Source organism: Musca domestica, unplaced genomic scaffold (assembly GCF_030504385.1).
Source record: "Musca domestica strain aabys unplaced genomic scaffold, Musca_domestica.polishedcontigs.V.1.1 33, whole genome shotgun sequence".
Taxonomy (NCBI): Eukaryota; Metazoa; Arthropoda; class Insecta; order Diptera; family Muscidae; genus Musca; species Musca domestica.
The window spans coordinates 2,921,671-2,941,927 of NW_026712312.1; the positions used below are offsets into that span (position 1 = coordinate 2,921,671).

General features: G+C 36.3%; 2 protein-coding genes across 2 annotated transcripts in view; both read right to left on the bottom strand.

The window, feature by feature from the left end:
• Positions 1-20,257, bottom strand: part of LOC105262173 (M-phase inducer phosphatase) — a 532,660-nt gene that overhangs the window by 326,963 nt on the left and 185,440 nt on the right. The gene's annotated exons all lie outside the window — the stretch shown is intronic.
• Positions 231-1,076, bottom strand: LOC131803787 (trypsin 3A1-like). The gene has a single exon (XM_059125491.1). It carries the CDS (start codon positions 1,042-1,044, stop codon positions 247-249), a length of 798 nt encoding a protein of 265 aa, XP_058981474.1. The 5' UTR covers positions 1,045-1,076; the 3' UTR covers positions 231-246.

Consider the following 20,257-nt stretch of genomic DNA (forward strand, 5'->3'; position numbering starts at 1 on the left):
TATCCTTTGAAGACCTGTAGAAGGTCTCCTATGCTTGGAAGACCTGTATGATCCATCTATTGGAAACCTACCATTTGTAGAATATCTGTGGAAGAATAAACATCCACAGAAATCCTGTTGAAAATGCCCTTTCAAAATTAAAATATGCGAACGTTTTTTGAAAATCATTGTAGAGTTCTATTCGAAAAACCAGTAATATAACATTTAATAAAAACTAAAAAAAATCAGAATTCACATCGAAATTTTTTATTGTTTCAAACAGTGTTCAATGAAATCGCGCACAGAATCAATGCGAACATAAACGCCAGGATATTCATCACTGCCACAATCGCGGCCCCACGATATGACAGCACACAATTGACCATTGTAGACAGCAGGACCGCCTGAATCCCCTTGACAAGCATCCTCACCCTCTGCACCGTGGGCACATACCATTTCATCGGATACCTTCTCTACATCGGATTCCTCTTCATCGTAAATAGCAGCACATTTGACATCCGACATGATGGGTATAAGGACACTTTGTAACGTTTCCGCAGGTTTGGCCAACTCATCATCGGCTTGTTTACCCCAACCGGATATGCGCAGCATTTCACCTTCTTCCAGCACGGTATCTTCATCACATAGCTCGATGGCATCAACATGTTCACCAAAAATCGGACGATTTAATTTTAATACGGCCACATCATAATTGGCAAAGCCCGATTCATAGAGGGGGTGTATGAAAAGGCGTTTGATGTTCACGACGACATTTTGCTCCTTTGCCGACGTCGTACCAGCAACGATCTTAAAATGTCCAATACCATATTTCTCAAAACAATGGGCAGCGGTTACAACAAACTGCGGTGCTATTAGGGTACCTCCACAGGCATGTTTATCGTTGCGTTCTCTCAGTTGTACCGTATAGGGTACTTGGTCAATGGTTATACTGGCATTTTGGCTACCAGGTATTATAGCTGCTACTTGGTGCGAGGAGAGAATTATATAAAATATGACATGAAGAGATACCGAAAGTAACAATGAGATTTTCCCGTTATATCCCATCTTCGAAAGAAATTATGTTTGCACTGAACTTCTTGTTTTTCGTGACAAGTGGTTTTATTATTTTTCAGGTGCAAATTTTTTAGCTGTGGTTTTGTTATTAACTTCTAAGTGACTGCACACCACAGTCAATAACAAATTAAACAAACGAAACATATTTATCAAATAAACGGAACTCTAAATAAACAATTAAAATGCAAAGAATTGCTATAATTGATGATATGGAAAATATCTTAACTTCCACATTTGGGGCTCCAATTTTTGCTCTAGGGATGAAATGAGAATGGTTCAAGTTTTTTTTTCGTACAGTGCATTTATTCTACATACAGCCACAAAATCTTTATTAAAACCCCAGCAAAAGTTTTATAACAAAATGACACTATTTCATATCCTTCTACCAATGAAAATTTGATATGTAAGTAGATACGACCGACCCCATTATTTAAGTGTGATTTATAATCTAAACAACTTAACCAGTAAAGAAAGTCTTAAAGTCGGAAAGGGCCGACTTTGTGATACCCTACACCACTTTGCTAATTTAGTAGAGCTCCCCATAACAATTAAAATATATTATTTACAATTTAAAGTTCAAAGGACTAAATATGCCGAAGCATTTGCATCTTTTAAATTCGGACTTGTATTGCCCATTTGGTGCAAAATTGATTTGAAATCAGATAAAGATATATATGGGAGCTATATCCAAATCGGAATCGATCTCGACAAAGTTTGGCAAAGATATTTCTGAACTGTATTTCATATATTTCCCGGAATATCGTTTTTACGCAGTGCATATTACGGCTGTGGGTAACAAATATAACAAATCGGATGAACAGTATGGGAGCTATAGCTATATCTGAACCGATCTTCACCAAATTTGACATACTAGCTTCTACACTCAATTCGGTCGTAAGTGCCAAATTTCACCCCATTTGGGCGAATATTAGACGTTTGGTGCACAATCAAATGTAAATCGGACGAAGTTATATATGGGAGATATATCCAAACCTGAACCGATCTCGATACAATTTAGCAAGTGTATTTCTGAGCTGTATTTGATAAATTTTTGTTGTTACAGAGTGCATATTACGGCTGCGGAGGACAAAAATAACAAATCGGATGAACAATATATATGGGAGCTATAGCTATATCTGAACCGATTTCTATCAAATTTTGCATACTTATTTTCAGACCTAATTTGGTTGTATGTGCAAAATTCCATACTATTCGGGCTGATATTACACGTTTGGTGCACAATAAAAGGCAAATCGGATGAAGATATATATGGGAGCTATATCTAAATTTTGACCGATTATCTCCAATTTCAATAGGGTTCGTCCTTGGGCCAAACAAATGTTGTTTGGAAAATTTCATCTCAATCGAATAAAAATTGCGACCTGCATTTTGTTCACAAGAATACATGGACAGACGGACGGACAGAAAGAGGGACTGACATACATAAATCAACTCAGAAAGTGATTCTATGGAAATCCTCAACAATTAGTAGGGGGAAACCAGAAGAAATGGTCCGATCTCCACCATCCTATATAATAGATCTTGTGTTGATGGAAATATTGAAATCTGCCACGTCTGAATGGATTCGAATTTTAATTTCTCGTTTTATGAGCTTCAAATGTATTTAAAATTTAAATCCATTGGGAAAGCTTGAGTCATGTACCAGAAGGGATGGGCCGATATATACCATCTTCACCCCAGACATGGTGTTAGTAAATGTAATGACATGTAAGAAATTTGAAGATAACCGGATGCCTACTTTAGATTTTTTAATCGTTTTGGTTATCCACAACTTTGACACTTTGTGAGGGAGATACCAGAAAATATGGTCCGATATCTACCCTATTTACAATAGATCTTGTGTTGATGGAAATATGGCGATGTACCATGTCTGAATGGAATCGGATGTTATTTTTGAGTTTTATGAGCTTCATGGATACTCAAAATCTGGACCATTTGTGGGGGAAGTATCATAAGGAGTGGAGCGATATGTCCCATCTTCACACCAGACCTTGAGCTAATAAAAATATTGCGATGTGTGTACATTATTCAAAATATTGACCCTTTGTTGGAGAGGTGCCGGAAGGAATGTGTCTCGTACCATCGCTCGTTACCGTGATACTGGTAGCGTAGCCCGAAGTCAAGGAAGTGGACGGAAGAAAACAGCAAGATCAGAGGAAATGGTTCGAAAATTAATGAAGCGACTTGATCGAAATCCGCATTGCAGTGGCCGAAAAATGGCTCGTGATCTAAACATATCGCAATATTCCATTCGGCAAATATTGAAAAAATGAGCTCGGGTTAAAACCATTGAAATTCCTGAAAGTGAAAGAACTTACACCGCAACAGAAAGAAAATATGCTTCGCTTGGCCGAAAGTGGTGAACTGCCGAATTTGGTTTTCTCCTATGAGAAAACGAGAACATTCGTTGTCCAGCAGTTTGTAAACAAACAAAATGATCGTGTCTACTTGCCAAAGAGGTCAGCTGAAAATGTGCACCTTCGGTTGGTCACCAGAACTCAAGCGCCGGCTATGGTGATGGCTCTTCGCCCGTATTAATCGGCAGTGGCATCAGAATAAATGCCGAATTATATCGCGAAAAAGCTCTGGAGGCAAGCCTCGGGCACGCAAATATTTTAGCAGCAGACAAAAACAAGGTTGGCACTGAAAAATACCAAAGTGTCGATCACCTCAAGAAAGCACTTTAACGGGAATGAGCCAACATTCGGGCAGCGTGTGACGGTTTCATTGGCCGTTTGAAGGCCGTAATCACCAATTCGAACAAATCTAAACTTATCCTAAAATTTGATGCTATTTTCGTCACTTTTTTTCAATAAAATTAAACAAAAATCTAAAATTATGGCGATTGACTTTGTTGCAGTTTTTTTTTTTTTTTTTATCTCACTCTGTATTAATAAATTTCAAGATTATTAGAAACAAGAGAACACTACCAAAGAATTTGATTCCCACCATACTTCTGCTCAGATAAAAAAATCAAATGTAATCATATGATAATTATAGTCATTTCCAATTTAGAACAAAGGGTTAAACATTTGTTACAATCAATGTAGAACCAAAGAATTTTGGGGAAAAAAATCCCAAATAATTTTCCCAAGATGAGAAAACAACCGATTAATTGGATAGAAAATTTAGTTTTAATAACACAAAAACCTAAATCTATAATTAAATGCTACTTTTACACCAATTATGAAATCTAAAAAAAAGAGAGAAAAAACCATGCAGAAGAAAAACTAATAACAAGAATGTCCACATAGCATGTAATTCCCAAACTGTTAGACAGGAAAGGACTGCCCACAAACGAAGACGGACGGCAGACACAAATAAGAAAAAACCGTGAGAATTAGTTTAGCTAAGTTTTTCTTTCTGTCGATACCCTTTTATTTGCTACTAATAAAAGGTAACAATGGTAGACCATCTAACTTTGCTGGGGGAAACCTTAGAAGAAATTCTCCCTAGCATTGGTATTCCAATCCCGTGAATTGTATCCTTTAGACTATGTTGTTTTTTTTTTTTAAATATAAAAAAAATCTAAAATTTTAGATTTGAACTGGTTTTCCTGGGTTTCTTTTCTTTCTTTGGCTACCAAGAAGCCAACAAAAAACCCCCTGCCTTGGATAGAATATTTTATGGGGAAAAATATAGTTTTTAACACCACAGCTCATTAAAATTTCTTTTTTTATTTTCTTTGACAATTCAAATCTCGGACAAGAAAATGGAAAGAAAACACAACCTCGAAGAGTTCAATAACACGGTAAAATCGAAGGGTCACAACCACTTGTTATACGAAGAAAAAAAAACAACAAAACAAATAGATGGACCTCCTCTAAGGATCTGTGGTTGAGAATTTCCCCCCACCATTCTTCGTTTTTTGGGATAATTAAATTGTAGACATGCACTGTGAAAACACACAGGCACACACATGAACCTAGCATTGGTGAGGTAACAAGAAAGGGTTTTTCACACTCATCCTCCTCCTCGAAGAAGTAGAAAAAAAAATGGTTTTCGAAACCAGTTTTTTGTGGATACCATCATGAGGTGGCATTTCTATATTAAACCCTCGAAGAGAGATCATCCAGACCTTTAATCAAAATTCGATTTTGATTGTAATACCTTTTTGATTTTGTGTTATTGTTGTTGTTTTATTTTCCACTACGACAAAAGACAACAAAAATAGTAGGGGTTAAGTGCCAAGGCAACAACAATTGTTGCCCGTCTTCAAGATCCCCGCCGAGGCAACAATGAAAATCTACTTAAAAAACACAATCAAACACTTGTTGAAGTTGGAAAAATTAAACCCCCCGCTCAGAAGCCTCCTCAGCTAGGCCTCATCATTGTTTGTGTTAAAAAAGGTAATGCAAACGAAAATTAAGAAAAAAAATAGAAAAAATACTGGGCGGCAGTCAAACACACATTAAAGGCACTCACCAGCACTCCCAGTCAAGTGCATCCTGGCGCGCATGCTCATCGGCATTCTAATAAGGTGAAGGGATTTTCTCCGATTTTCTCTGTGTTAATAATGGAGTCCCACATCAAAAATTCGAAAAAAAAGGAATTTCTTTGCGGGCCACAAAATACGCCACATCATCTTCGATTCAAGTCATTATCAAACGATTTATCAATCACAGTAGCATTCCCCAAAAAGGACCGAAAGAGATGGGATTGGCTTTTGGTAAAATTCCTTGAATTTGTTATTAGAGTCGTCATTCAAGAAAATTAACTTCTAGCACTTCAGTTTGTATTTCTTTCCTTTGTGTTCTCCTTTTTTTGCTTTGAGTGAGGATTCTAGAAAGAGGAGTGGAGGATAATTTCTAACAAAAAATGATTGGGAAATGTTTTTCATAGGCTTTTCAACAATAACGAAGGCTTGGAGGATTTAATTACTGAGCATATAAACTGGCATGGGAAAGCAATGAAAAATCAAGGATAGGTCAATAGTTGAAATAATATTTTTCTTGTTTTTTGTACCCTCCACAACACATAGCATGTGGGGTATATTAAGTTCGCCATTCCGTTCGAAATAATAATTTTAGACCTAACAAAGCATATTCTTGATCAGCGTACAATTCTAAGAAGATTTAGCCATGTCGGTCTATCCATCTATCCTTCTGTTTGCGAAGATCAGTCTTTTGTGTACAGGGAGGTTAAGTTCAAAGATGGGCCACACTTTTAAATAGAATTGTCTGATATTCTGCATAAGGAGTCTTATTGGTACACACAAAAAGTTACTTCCGAATACTTTACCCCATGGATAATTGTCCACATAGATTCACGATTTCGTATAATGGAAGTTATACGGTACCCCGATATTTTGAAGATATTACTGAAATTATTAAACGAATTTATTTCAAATTTCGTATTTGAAATTCGGAATCGGTACTACAGCTTATGACAAAAAATTACTTATGCAGGTCCACGACTTCGTATATAGTGGTATTTTTCGGCGGATCTTTTTTTTAAATTTTTCAAGATCCTTCAAAACGGTTGTGGGTATAAAAATTTCGGCCCGGCCGAACTTAGCTGCTTGTTTACTTGTTAAACATAAATATGACTTCTGTTATGATTATTCAAACGATTGACCCTCTATGGAGTAGGTTGCGAAGGAATTTGCTAATATTGTCAAATTCGTATCGGATAGAAATAAATATGATATTAATATTGCGACGTGCCAGGTTATGAAATATATAAGATCTGAGATAATTTTAATTTTTTGGTCGACCGAAGTATTCCATTTTCATACTTTATCAAATACAGATATAAATATTGATGTGGGCATAAGTACAAGAAAATCTAACATTTATATCCAATTTTATGCGAAACTTAGGTTTCTAATTGAGAGAAATATTTAGTAATAATCGCTGATAGCAGATAAAAATATTGAAATATGGTGACCTTTTGTGTGTGAGGTACCAGAAGGGATTCGCAGACATATATTATCATCACGTTATGAAAAATATTTGAAAAATTTGAAGAAAGCTGGATGTATTTTAGGATTTTTTTTGGGATTTTGTTTTTCAAAAATTTTGAACCCTATGTGGGGGAGGTACCAGATGATCATCACCATCTTCATAACAGACCTTGTGTTTATGGAAAAATTGAGATGTGCCAAGTCTGAATGGAATCGGATGTGAAAATCGCGTTTTATGAGCTTCATGGCTATTCAAAATTGTGTCCCATTGTGTGGGAGGTACCATAAGGAGTAGTCCGATATATTCCATATTCACACCTTATATTCACAACCGATATATTCCAAGGAAATAATCAGATTATACACTCGTTATAGTTATTCAAACTTTGACCCTATGTGGGGCTGGTACCAGAATGGTTCATTCGCGACCATCTTTATAACAGATCTACTTCCATCAAGTATTGAGATGTACTTAGTCTGAATGGAATCAGATGTTAATTTCGCGTTTTATGAGCTTCGTGGATATTAAAAAAGTTGACACTTTGTAGGGGAGGTACCAGAAGGAGTGGGCCGATATCTACCATCTTTATGACAGATCTGTGTGTGTTCATAGAAATATTGAGGTGTGCCAAGTCGGAATGGAATCAGATGTCAATTTTGAATTTATAAGTTGCATGGATAATTATTCAAGAGTTATAATTATTTAATATTTTGACACTTTGTGGGCGAGGAACTTGATGGATGCAAGTTGGAAAAAAATCGGGTTATCCTTTCTCTTTCTATGCAGTAAACTATTTTTTTTAATTTCGACCTTTTGTGGGGGAGATGTCAGAAGGAGAGGACCAGTATTGCTTATCTCCGAGCTTGATCTAAGTTTGGTAATAATATTACAATGTATCAAGTTTGAATTAAAGCGGATACTCCCTTCGAGAGTTATCGTGCGCTCCAGCCAGACAGATGAACGGACGGAAGGATACTCTTAGGTCGACTCCAAATGCCCTGAAACAGAGTTTATGGGACCTAGAGTCTAAAACCGTTATTTCGATGAAGCACGTTTTGGCCGTATCAAATGATATATACCCTCTGTAGCCATATGATTGACCTGCCTGAAGACAAAAGACAAATCCGCGCAAAATGTTAGTTTACTATCTTTATTCGTTGTGACTTTAGAGTGATTGCAACAGGCAGATAGTCTTAGTATTTTACGCTGATAAAGAAGATACAGGGTGAGATGAAAAACCTACAAACAAATTCAGACTGCTGTCATTCCTAAGCCACTTGTCCGACAGTTGTTAAATTTTTTCCAGTGACAGCTTATTATATTGTTTAGAAGTGTACAAAAACATTTTGGTGAGAATTTTCCAGAAAAAGAGTTATTTCATCGCACATAGCACGCACCACCTAATAATGGTCACAAAATGAGGTTCCTCGCTTCATTTCCAGCGCACAATGGCCACCAGAATCTCCGGATACCAATCCGTTGGACTATTGTGTCTGGAGTATTTTGAAAAGCGAGGTTGGCACTATAAAATACCAAAGTATCAATCACCTCAAGCAAGCGCTTCGCCGGGAATGGGCCAAAATACCGCAGAGCAACATTCGATCAGCGTGTAAAGGTATCATTGGCCGTTTGAAGGCCACAATTCGTGCCAAAGATGAAAAATTCGAAGAAATCTAAACTTATCCTAAAATTTAATGCTATTTCCAACATTTTATGCTATCATTCAATAAAAATTAAAAAAAAAATATATATATACATATATAAACAAGTAAAAAATCTGTAATAGTACGTTTATATATATGAGGGTTAACCCACTGGATTTGGATTTAAATTGTCATACCCATTACTTTTACTTCAAATAAATCCTCTCAAAGTAGGTTAACCCTACAAAAAGTTCTAACGTAAACATGGCATAAGTTCGACCGGGCCGAGCTTTGAATACCCTTCACCATTTGGTACAAATTTGGCAAATTTAAAAAAAATTAAAATCCGTTAAAAATTCTTTTAAAATCTTAAAAATACCGAATGTAGCCATATATTAGGATCTATGCGACGACGTGGACCTGCATAGGTTTTTTGTCATTTTGTCATAAGCTATTACAATTTTCAAATGCGAAAATCTGTTTATAATATAGCTAAAATCATCAAAATACCGAATATAGGGAGGTACCATGGGGGTTATAAAACGTAGACTGCACAGAAAATTTTCTGACATAGGCTGTAGTAACCTTTACAAAATTCAAAAACCAAATTTGAAAAAAAAAAATCTGGTGGATAATATCGCTAAAAACATCAAAATACCGAATATCGGGAGGTGCAGTTATATGGGTGCTATACGAAGACGTAGACCTACATGGCTCACTCTCTTAGGCTGCAGTATCCATTACGAACTTCAAATACCAAATTTGAAACAATTCCGGTCGATAATGTCTCTAAAATCATCAAAATACCGAATATCGGGAGGTACCGTTACTTCGGGGAAGCTAGAGTGATTTCCACAGACGGACGGACATTGCTAAATCGACATAGAATTTTATGCTGATCAAGAATATATATAATTTGTGGGGTCTTAAGAAGCATATATATATACTTGTGGGGTAAATGTATGTTTCGAGGTGTTAAAAACGGAATGACAAACTTAAAAAACCCTCCATACTATGGTGGAGGATATAATTATGGCATTTAACTTTGTTCCAGCTTTTTTACCTCACCCTGTATATGGTCTTTTATTACCCGATAGGACAGCCTGTGCTTAGGTACATACAGTGGTGGCCATATCATATGCAACTAAGATTCATCTTCGTTAAAAGGCTATATAAATTTGTAAATTTCACAACGAAGTATATAAAGATGGGTTAATTATAGTCAATACGTTCTTACGATTTCAAATTATTATCAAAATGTGCAGCTTTTGTTTATATCTCTATGTTCACACGTGTTTTGTTGACAAATATGAAATTTGGTGTGGTCAAAACATATGCAACTTTATATATTTGGTTTAAATAACGGCATTTTTACAATTTCCTTTGTTATATTGTTCTTCTTATTATTAGCTAGAGACACTGCGTAAAGAGATTTAAAGATGCCTTCACATTTTTATTGCGTTGTTTTTTCACAAAGCTAAAATAGAGTTTGTTCAAAAATGGCACGCGATAAATTTGGATTTGAGCTCAGGCAACGAATTGTGACTGCGTATTCTTCTGGATTATCACAGAAATGTATTGCCGAGAAATATACCGTTCATAAAAGCTCCATATCGCGCATCATTAATAATTACAAAAAAAAATCACAAGTCTCTGTTATACACCGTGGTGGTCGAAGTCGAAAAACAAGCGATCGGACGGACAAATTAATAATCAGACACGTGAAAAAAGACCCATTTATATCTTCCTCTAAGATAGTGGAAAGATTTCAGTTGCCAGTTTCTGCTCGCACCATCCGTAGAAGACTTTTACAAGCCTCTCTCAGCGCAAGACGTCCTGCAAAAAACCACTGATATCGAAGCGAAACCAGAAAAAGCGTTTGTAATTTGCTAAAGCTCATATAAATTGGACAGAGAGTAAATGGAGAACTATATTATTTAGTGATGAGTCCAAATTTAACATCATTGGTAACGATGGCATGTGCTATGTAAGGCCACCAGAAGGAAAACGACTCGAAGCACGTTACTGTAAAAAAACGGTCAAGCATGGAGGGGGCAATATAATGGTGTGGGGTTGTTTTTCTGGTGCTGGAGTTGGCCCACTGCATAGAATTGTTGGTATTATGAATAGATTTATGTATAAAGACATATTGCAAAGGGTAATGCTCCCATACGCAGAATATAATATGCCATTGCGGTGGGTCTTTCAACAGGACAACGACCCCAAACACGCTTCGAAGGTGGTCAAATCGTGGTTTGCCGATAATAGAGTTACGGTAATGGAATGGCCACCCCAATCCCCAGATTTAAACCCAATAGAGAATCTGAGGGAAATCGTAAACAAAAAAATTGATCGAGAAAATTGTACAAATTTAGATGTTTTATTTTGCCGGCTGGAAGATGCCTGGAAATCAATCCCAAAAAGCGTCATTGACAATCTTATAGCGTCAATGCCTCGAAGATGTCAGGCTGTAATCGACAACAACGGATTTGCAACAAAATATTAACTTTATTTGCACTTTACTGAGCTCGATTTAATTAGTTGCATATGTTTTGGCCACTTCATAATAAGACTGAATATCTTTTTCTAATTTTTTTTTATAAATGAATTGAATATCTATGGAGTATATGTTTTTTTCTTAAACTACAAGCAATAAAAAATAATATTTAAAAAAATAATTGCATAATTTTGTTTTCAGAAAAATTTTTCACGGTTTTTGGTAAAGGTTAGATTTCAGTTGCATATGATATGGCCACCACTGTATGTGGAAAAAGTGTGTCTGGGGGTACTACAGATATATAATGAAAACCTGCCAGGACGCCGCAGTGAGAACTGCAATAAGATTATTTCTAATGGCACCATTGTATCAGTATGACAACAGGATCGAATTATTATTAAGTGCCTTAAGCGCATGGGTGTTTGGAGCAAATCAAGCCACCACACAGTAGATAGAAATCCCCCACCCAGGTTTACCATGGAGGACCTGCATATATCCCTCTTATATAAGTTCAGGGTTGCCCATATTCGACGGACCCATGGGCCCATTCCAATCGACGAGGCTTGTCCGCAGGCAACATTCTTTGCGTCAATTGCATTTTGTACGGGAGCAAATGCAAATCAATGCGAATAATCCGTTGTAAAGTGGACCGAGCCATGCCCAACTGCTGAGAATGGCGTTTTTGGGATGTTCTTGGGGACCTCTCAACACCTCTACCAGTGTTCTTAGAAGGCGCACTTCTCACATTTTTAATGTTTTAATTGCACGTTGAGTTTTCACAACTGCCTTCTTCTGTTGAATGTAAATTTCAACTATTTCAGAGCGCTCGCGTGGAGTGTATTGGTTCATGGTAAAAATCTGCTTGGACTGACGCTTCGAACGCGGTATGTCATTAAGCGATTTGACACCTCTGTCAAAAGTTATGGCGTTGCCAGATGGGTCCGTCGAATATGGGGACGAGATAGTATGCAGATCAAGAATTTTTTAAGCTTGTTTGAATGATCATATCTATATAGTCTCAGTCCGCCCCTACTAATTTATCATAAATCTCCAACTAAAGGTAATTCATTTTTAAACAATTTTCAAAAGAATTAATTTCCAGAGACAAATGGCAAGTGCTTTGCGAGCAATAGCCTTCTATACAAATAGAAAAAATATTTTTCCCAAGCTATGTGTGTGGTAAAAATCCTTTCGAATCCTTTTCCAAAACTTCTCCAACTAAAAATTAATCCTTAAACTTCTAATCAACTAAAATCAACATTCCTTCCAAGTTACAGCCATAAACTAGAATTAAAAAAAAAAAAAAAAACATAAATTGGGGGATGACTCTCGCCGGCCGATATATTCCGGATTATTAATAACTGACAACTTTGACATCTTTACTAGCGTTCCATAATGTGGGAAACCTGCTCAAAAAAGGAAGGTGAATGCACTGCACTTGTTGCCTCAAAATTCCATACATCACATTTCCTTTTTTCGATTCACAAAAGAAAATAAACCTTTATTTCCTTCCGTTTCACGGCATAATCGCCTTATGCCAGATGACAGACAAATAAATAAATAAAAAAAGGAAAACAATAATGGGGCAAATAAACAATCAATGAAAAGAAATCGGCCAGAGGACAAAATAGTAGACACTGGGCTGATATCAAATAAAAATGTGATTTTGTCATTGGAAATCAATTTCTTGTTCCTGAGCAATAAACAAAGGAATTGTTTTCCTGAGGAAGAAAAATATTGGTAACCCCTTTTTTGAGAAAGAAAAAACTGAGTCTTCCCTTGATTGAGAGGGGATATACTGTGATATTGAGGGTCACTGCACTGCACCATTTGAAACGCCATGAAGAACAAAAAAGAAAATCTCTGGCTCAGAAACTTTTCAAAACAAGTTTTCCAGTTCTAACTCTCTGCTGCTGTTCCGACATGAAAAACTGGTATTCCCCTCAACAAATAGACAAACAAACAAACTTCAAGACTGTACTTTTTCGATTGTAAAAGTGCTTATGTAATGCCCTGAACCTCGTCGTCGTCCTCCATCCATCCCATCCTTCTCATAATGCAAGAACAACAACAAGAATGTCTAGTATCTTGTTCTATGGCTGGAATAGACAACGACAAGGTCCGAAGCTGGCATTCATGTGGAGCCACAGCCATTTAATAACCATAACGTTGTTTTGTTAGCTGGCTGGCCTGGCTTGGCCAAGTCATGTTGCCCCAACTTCTTCTATCATCAAATCTAGGAAAATCTAAGGAGGGAATAACCGACTCTGACAATAAGGAAACCAGAAAATGAAATACGTTACGTTTTATGACCTGAAGCGGCCGTAACAAAATGTAACGCATACAAAGTTGTCTCAATAAATTGTTTGAGCCCTGGCTGCTTATGAGTTTTTCTAACAGTGCTAACAATAGCAGGGAGCGGGGGTAGGGGGGCTCATTGCGAGCATCAAACTGTGATTTACATGACATTTAAATATGGCCCAAAGAGGATTAAAGAGAGGCCTGCCGGGATCTATTATTTATAAAATGGCGGAGAAGAAGAACATGAGTTGCAGGAATTGATAAAAAATATAGCTTTGGTCACGAAAAATATAGAAGTGGTCAAGAAATGGTATTTGATTATAAAAACAGAGATTTTTAAAAAAACGTTGAAATATGACGAGGCATTGGTTCGGTAAAGAATATACCAAAAAGATGTGAAGTTTTAGATTCAACCAAAATAGTTTAGGATAGAATTTTTATGGCTACGGTAGGTATAAATCATTTGATACGATCGAAACGTGCCTCATCGAAATAACGGTTTTAGACTATAGGTCTCTTTGGACCAATTCCGATTCAGGACATTTTTAGTCGATCTAGAGGTATCCGTCAATCAGTCTGTCTGTCAGGCTGGCTGTCTGGTGTGCACGTAACTCTCGAAGGGAGTATCCGATTCGATCCAAACTTGGTACATCGTAATAATATTGTCAAATTTAGATCGAGTTGTAATATCGGTCCATTTCTTCTGGTATCTTCCTCTCAAAAACTCAAAAATTTTAGAATGGCAAGTAGAAAATTAACAGTCGGTTTTGTCGACAGATGTGTTTCCTCAGCCAATATTCGATTATTTAAAAATATTCTGACTTCTGTTATGATTATTCAAATTGTTGACCTTCTATGGAGTAGATGATTTCGAACGAATGAGTCAATATTGTCCATTTCGTATAGGTCCTAAATAAATATGATATAAATATAGCGACGGACGGTATGGCCACAATTATAAACATTTATATCCAATTTTATGCGAAACCAGAAATTCCTCTTCTTTTGCAACTTAGGACTGGTATACGAGGTATATACGTAGGTATTGAAAATTCTGACCTTTTGTGTGTGAGGTACAAGAAGAGGTTTCCCGATCTATATCATCTTAACCACAGATCTTGCGTTATTCATTTCCTGTGATCGTTTTTTTTTTTTTCAAAATTTTAAACCCTATGTGAGGGAGGTACCAGATGAAATGGTCCGATCACTACCATCTCTATAACAAGTGGAATAGAATCGGATGTTAATTTCGCGGTTTATGATCTTCATGGATATTCAAAATGTTGACCCTTTGTGGGAGAGGTACCAAAGGGGTGGACCGATACATCCTATCTTCACCGCAGATCTTGTGTAAATAAAAATAATGGCATGTGTGCAATTTGATGAGAACCGTATGCTTATTTGAGGATTTTATAATCATTTTGGTCATTCAAAACTTGGACTCTTTGTGGGGGAGGTACCAGAAGGAATGGTCCGATTCCTACTATCTTTATAACAGATATTGTGTTGACAGAAATATTGTGATGTGCCTAGTTTGAATGTAATCGGATGTTAATTTAAAGTCTTATGAGCATCGTAGATATTCAAAACGTTGATCCGTTATGGGGAGGTACAAGAAGGGAGGACCGATATATTCCATTTTCATACCAGTTCTTGAGTTAATAAAAATATTGTGATGTGTGTAATTTGAAGATAATCGGACACTTACATCACATTTTATGAGAGGCATAATTATTCACAATATTAACCCTTTGTGGGGGAAATGCTTGAAGAGACACCTGACTTAGAAGTGATGCAAATATTAGGATTTGCAAAGTTGGTACAAAATCGGATTATCCTTTCTCTATCTGTGCAGTAAAGTATGTTCTTTAAAAATTTCGATCTTTTGGCCGGGAGGTACCATAAGGAGTAAGCCGATATTGGACATCTCTGAACTTGATTTGGACCAAATCGGATACTCCCTTCAAGCGTTTTCGTGCGCATCAGCCAGCCAGATCGACATCTCTAGATCGACTCCAAATGTCCTGAAACGGATTTGGTCTAAAGAGCTCTAGGGTCTAAAATCGTTATTTCGATGATGCACGTTTTGGCCGTATCAAATGATATATGTCCTCTTTAGACATAAGACTTATATAAAAAACTCAAAAATGCCAAACATTCGGAGGTATCGGTATATGGCTGGCATATGAAATCATAGGCCTATTCCATTAGTCTTCTACCATAGCAAAAATAACACCAATTATAATCTACACATTTTCAATTTTAAACTATTCCGCTGAAAAATGTGGATAAAATCATCAAACTACAAAATATCGAAAAACGCGAAACAATGAACTGCTACAGGAGTTAGAATCCATTACGAATTCTAAGTAACGAATATAAAACAAGTCCGTTAGGAAATGTGACTTTAATCCCAAAAATACCGATTATAGGGAGGTACGGTTATATGGGGGACATGTGAAATGGTGTGGCTATATATACAACGATCAGCCGCAGAAGTTAGAATTCAAGTATAGAATTTTTAGACAATTCTCTTGGAAAATGTTTTCTCAATCGTCAAAATACGGAATATCTTGAGGTACAGGTGGGCTCTATAGGAAAAATTAACTCATATAGGCAATAATCACCTACATTAGGCAGAACTCGTAACGAATTCTAACTAACGAGTTTTAAAGAATTCAGTTGGGGGTTATAAAAAAGTGGCCTCATATATACAATAATCTGCCACAGGAGGTAGAATCCATTATGAACGCTAAGTACCGATTTTTAAACAATTATCTTTTAAAATGTGACCTTATGGGGGCTCTACGAAAAGAGGACAAAAATAGCCAATTTGCGAAAAAAAAATAATTCTTAACGTATGTGTATTGTGTTACGGATTTCATTTCCTCCTCCAATGTAAAAAAGGTTTGCGCTTTTTAGGGAAATGTGGTTTCGAGCTTGTCTTTTAGCAACAATCCTTCCCAAAATAGCTTGCGATACATATTAAGGAATAATAATGTTCCATCATTTTTGTATCCTATATTGTTAACACCTTAAAAGTAAGGAATGTAAATAAATTCCGATATGAACGATTTTGTTAAAACTCAGTTAATCGGTTTTAAGGGCAATTTGTATGGAAGGTTGTACCTTGATACCTATCATATGAGATTTTTATACCCTCCACCATACTATGGAGGGTAAATTAACTTTGCCATTCCTCGAAATACTCATGTCAGACCTAACAAAGTATATCAGCGTAAATAAAAGTCGATTTAGCGATGTCCGTCCGTCTGTCTGTTGTAATCACGCTATCTTTCGAACGAATTGAGATAGAAGGCTAAAATTTTGCACACATGTTTATTTAGGCAGTAGGCAGGTTAAGTTCGTAAATGGGCCATGTAGGTCCACGTTTTCATATAGCCCCCATTAGGTGGAATACCCACCATTGTTTAAGTTGTCGTATTTGAAGTTTATAATGGATACTACAGCCTATGATAGAAAATTGTCTGTGCAAGTCCACGTCTTCGTATAGCCCCCATATACCGGTACCTCCCTATAATTGGTATTTTGTTGATTTTAGCGACGTTATTAACAGGAATTGTTCCAAATTTGGTATTTGAAGTTCGTAATGGATACTACAGCCTATGACAGAAAATTGTCTGTGCAGGTCCACGTCTTCGTATATCCCCCATATACCGGTACCTCACGATATTCGGTATTTTGATGATTTTAGCGACATTATTCAACAGAATTGTTACAAATTTGGTATTTGAAGTTCATAATGGATACTACAGCCTATGACAGAAAATTGTCTGTGCAAGTCCATGTCTTCGTATAGCCCCCATATAACAGTACCTCCCGATATTCGGTATTTTGTTGATTTTAGCGACACTATTAACAGGAATTGTTTCAAATTTTGTATTTGAAGTTCGCAATTGGAAATACAGTCTGTAACAGAAAATTTTCTATGCAGGTCCAGGTCTTCGTATAGACCCCATATGTCAGTGCCTCCCTATATTCGGTATTTTGACGATTTTAGGTACAATACCCACCGAAATTGTTTGAGATGTCGTATTTGAAGTTCGTAATGGATACTACAGCCTGTGACAGAAAATTGTCTATGCTGGTTCAGGTCTTCGCACAGGTCCGATATAACGGTACCCCCCGATATTCGATATTTTGTTGATTTTAGCGACATTATTAACAGGAATTGTTTCAAATTTGGTATTTGAAGTTCATAATGGATACTACAGCCTATGACAGAAAATTGTCTGTGCAAGTCCACGTCTTTGTATAGCCCCCATATAACGGTACCCCTTAACATTCGGTATTTTGATGATTTTAGCGTCATTATTAACCAGAATTGTTTCAAATTAAGTATATAGAGTTCGTAATGGGAATTACAGTCTGTGACAGAAAATTGTCTATGCAGGTCCAGGTCTTCGTATAGATCCCATATGTCAGAACCTCCCTGTATTCGGTATTTTTACGATTTTAGGTACAATACCCACCGAAATTTTTTGAAATGTCGTATTTGATGTTCGTAATGGATGCTACAGCCTGTAACAGAAAATTGTCTATGCTGGTCCAGGTCTCCTCCTATATAACGGTACCTCTCTATATACCACATTTTGAAGATTGTAGCTACATTATTCACCGTTTACTTCAAGTTCCGAATTTAAATATGGTAATGGCGTATGACAAACAATGCCTATGTAGGCCCACGTCGTATAGACAACAATATAACGGCTATATTCGGTATTTTTAAAATTTTAACAGAATTTTTTAAGGATTTTTTTTTGAAATTTCCAAATTTGTACCAAATGGTGGAGGGTATTCAAAGTTCGGCTATATTTAATATTTTAAAATTTTTAACAGAATTTTTTAAGCATTTTATTTTTTGAAATTTTCCAAATTCGTTCCAAGTGGTGGAGGGCATTTAAAGTTCGGCCTGGGCGAACTTACTGCTTTTTAACTTGTTTTCTAATTGAATGCCGTCTATGGTATATTGTAAAATTACACAATTTTTGTAGTTTCATCAAAGAATCAAATGAAAATTAAAGTCGGTTTTTTTTTTTTGTGGAGACTCACAAAAAAAGGCTAGGCCATTACATAAACAATTCTGGCTTTGTAACGAAGGGTTGCCCATGCAATCCTAGATTTATATCCCGTAAAAGAAACAAACAAGTTGAGCCACAACATAAAGCTATTATGTGTTGTTGTTGCTGTTGTTCGATCAACCTGTGTTATCACCCCAAAAAGGAATAAAATAACAAATGCAACAACAACACACAACAAAAGCCAAGATTGATTTGTTGGCATCTTATAAATGGCTTTTTATTTCAACAATAGACGACAAACGAAAAAGAACAACAACGTCGGCATGCAATAAGAGAATCACGTCAATAATGATGATGGTCGGTCGGTTGGCTGGTCGCTCGATGAGGACAATGACTTTGAGCCACGGGTATCAAGAAATGGTCGAATGAATGAGAATGGCCATCGACGAATGTCCCGCTCAATACCAAACATCGAAATGAGCAGTAAAAAAAGCAAAAACACAGAAAACAGGTAAACAAAACAATAAAGGATTGAATTCCATGTCGGGAAGGGAGTGATGATAATGACGGTGGAAAAAAGTTCCCATGCTATTAAGAAGCGACGCAAAACAAAAACAACAAATATAATTTACCTGCGTAAAGACGAAGAATAAGAAGAGGAATTGTTCAACGACTCGCGTCAATAAAATAAATGTGAGGGGGGAGGGATATCTAAGGAATATGGTTGGGGGTACCACAGCCAGTGGGTGGGGAATTGGGAAGGGAAGAACTATTTTCCTAATTTCACTATGCTGAAGGTCTGATATAAGAAAAGGATTAAATTAGAAATCCGAGATACAATTACACTGTACAACAAAAACAAATATAGGAGAAATGAGACATGTAAAAAATGGAATGGATAGGAGACACGTGTATGGAAGTTTTGAAAGTCTACCTCGCAAAGTAACCTAAATAGAGGGGGCAAGTTACCCCCTCTTCAATATATTTTTTTAAATTTTCAGGATAATATTCCTTTGAATCCGTACAATCCGGTATGAAATGTCTTCGGCAGTATTGCAGAAAGAAATACAAGGAATATATTGGCTAAAATTGTTAACCTCGAGCGAGTCAACAAAGGGGTCTTTCTGGTCCTTTTTTGAAAGTAGGGTTAAAAACATCCTATAAACGGGATCGTAGCAAGTCAAAATATTCTACAAAATTATTTGTCATAAAATTCTACTATAGGTCCTAGAAGGCGTCAAGAATCTAAATTTTACCTGGAATTCGTATTAAAACACATTTCAGGCTTATAGCCGTAACTAATGTGAGTTTGTGCAAAAATCTCCTACACATCATCATTTTAGAAGGCTGATGTCAAAGACAAAATAATTCCACATCGAATTTCACCTTAAGTCACCAAAGAAAAGAAATCGCTATCTCCATTATTTATAAATAAATAAATTGAATAAATGTTGCCAAAAAAGGAGAAAATATTTCCAAATTTTTTTTTATCGATTTTTTCCTGGACTTTTTTCGATTTGACGCCCGAAAGTAACATATAATGTCGTTTTATGAAAAAAGTATCAAAGGAAGAAATATTCTGCACAAAATTTCACTATAAATCTCAGAATTAATCATGCATCTAGGTTTAACAGTTTAAAAGAAAATTACATTCGAAACTCAAGTATTACAACTGAAAGTATATGTATAAGTATGTGCTTAGTGCAACATTTTACACGTTTCTTTTTTAAGTCAAAATCTTCCTTAGTATTTAATTTTTCGGATAAAGTTTCAATAGAAGAAATAATCTATACC

Excerpts from the sequence above, each read along its gene's own strand:
- LOC131803787 (XM_059125491.1), bottom strand. The coding sequence starts at position 1,044 with ATGGGATATAACGGGAAAATCTCATTGTTACTTTCGGTATCTCTTCAT.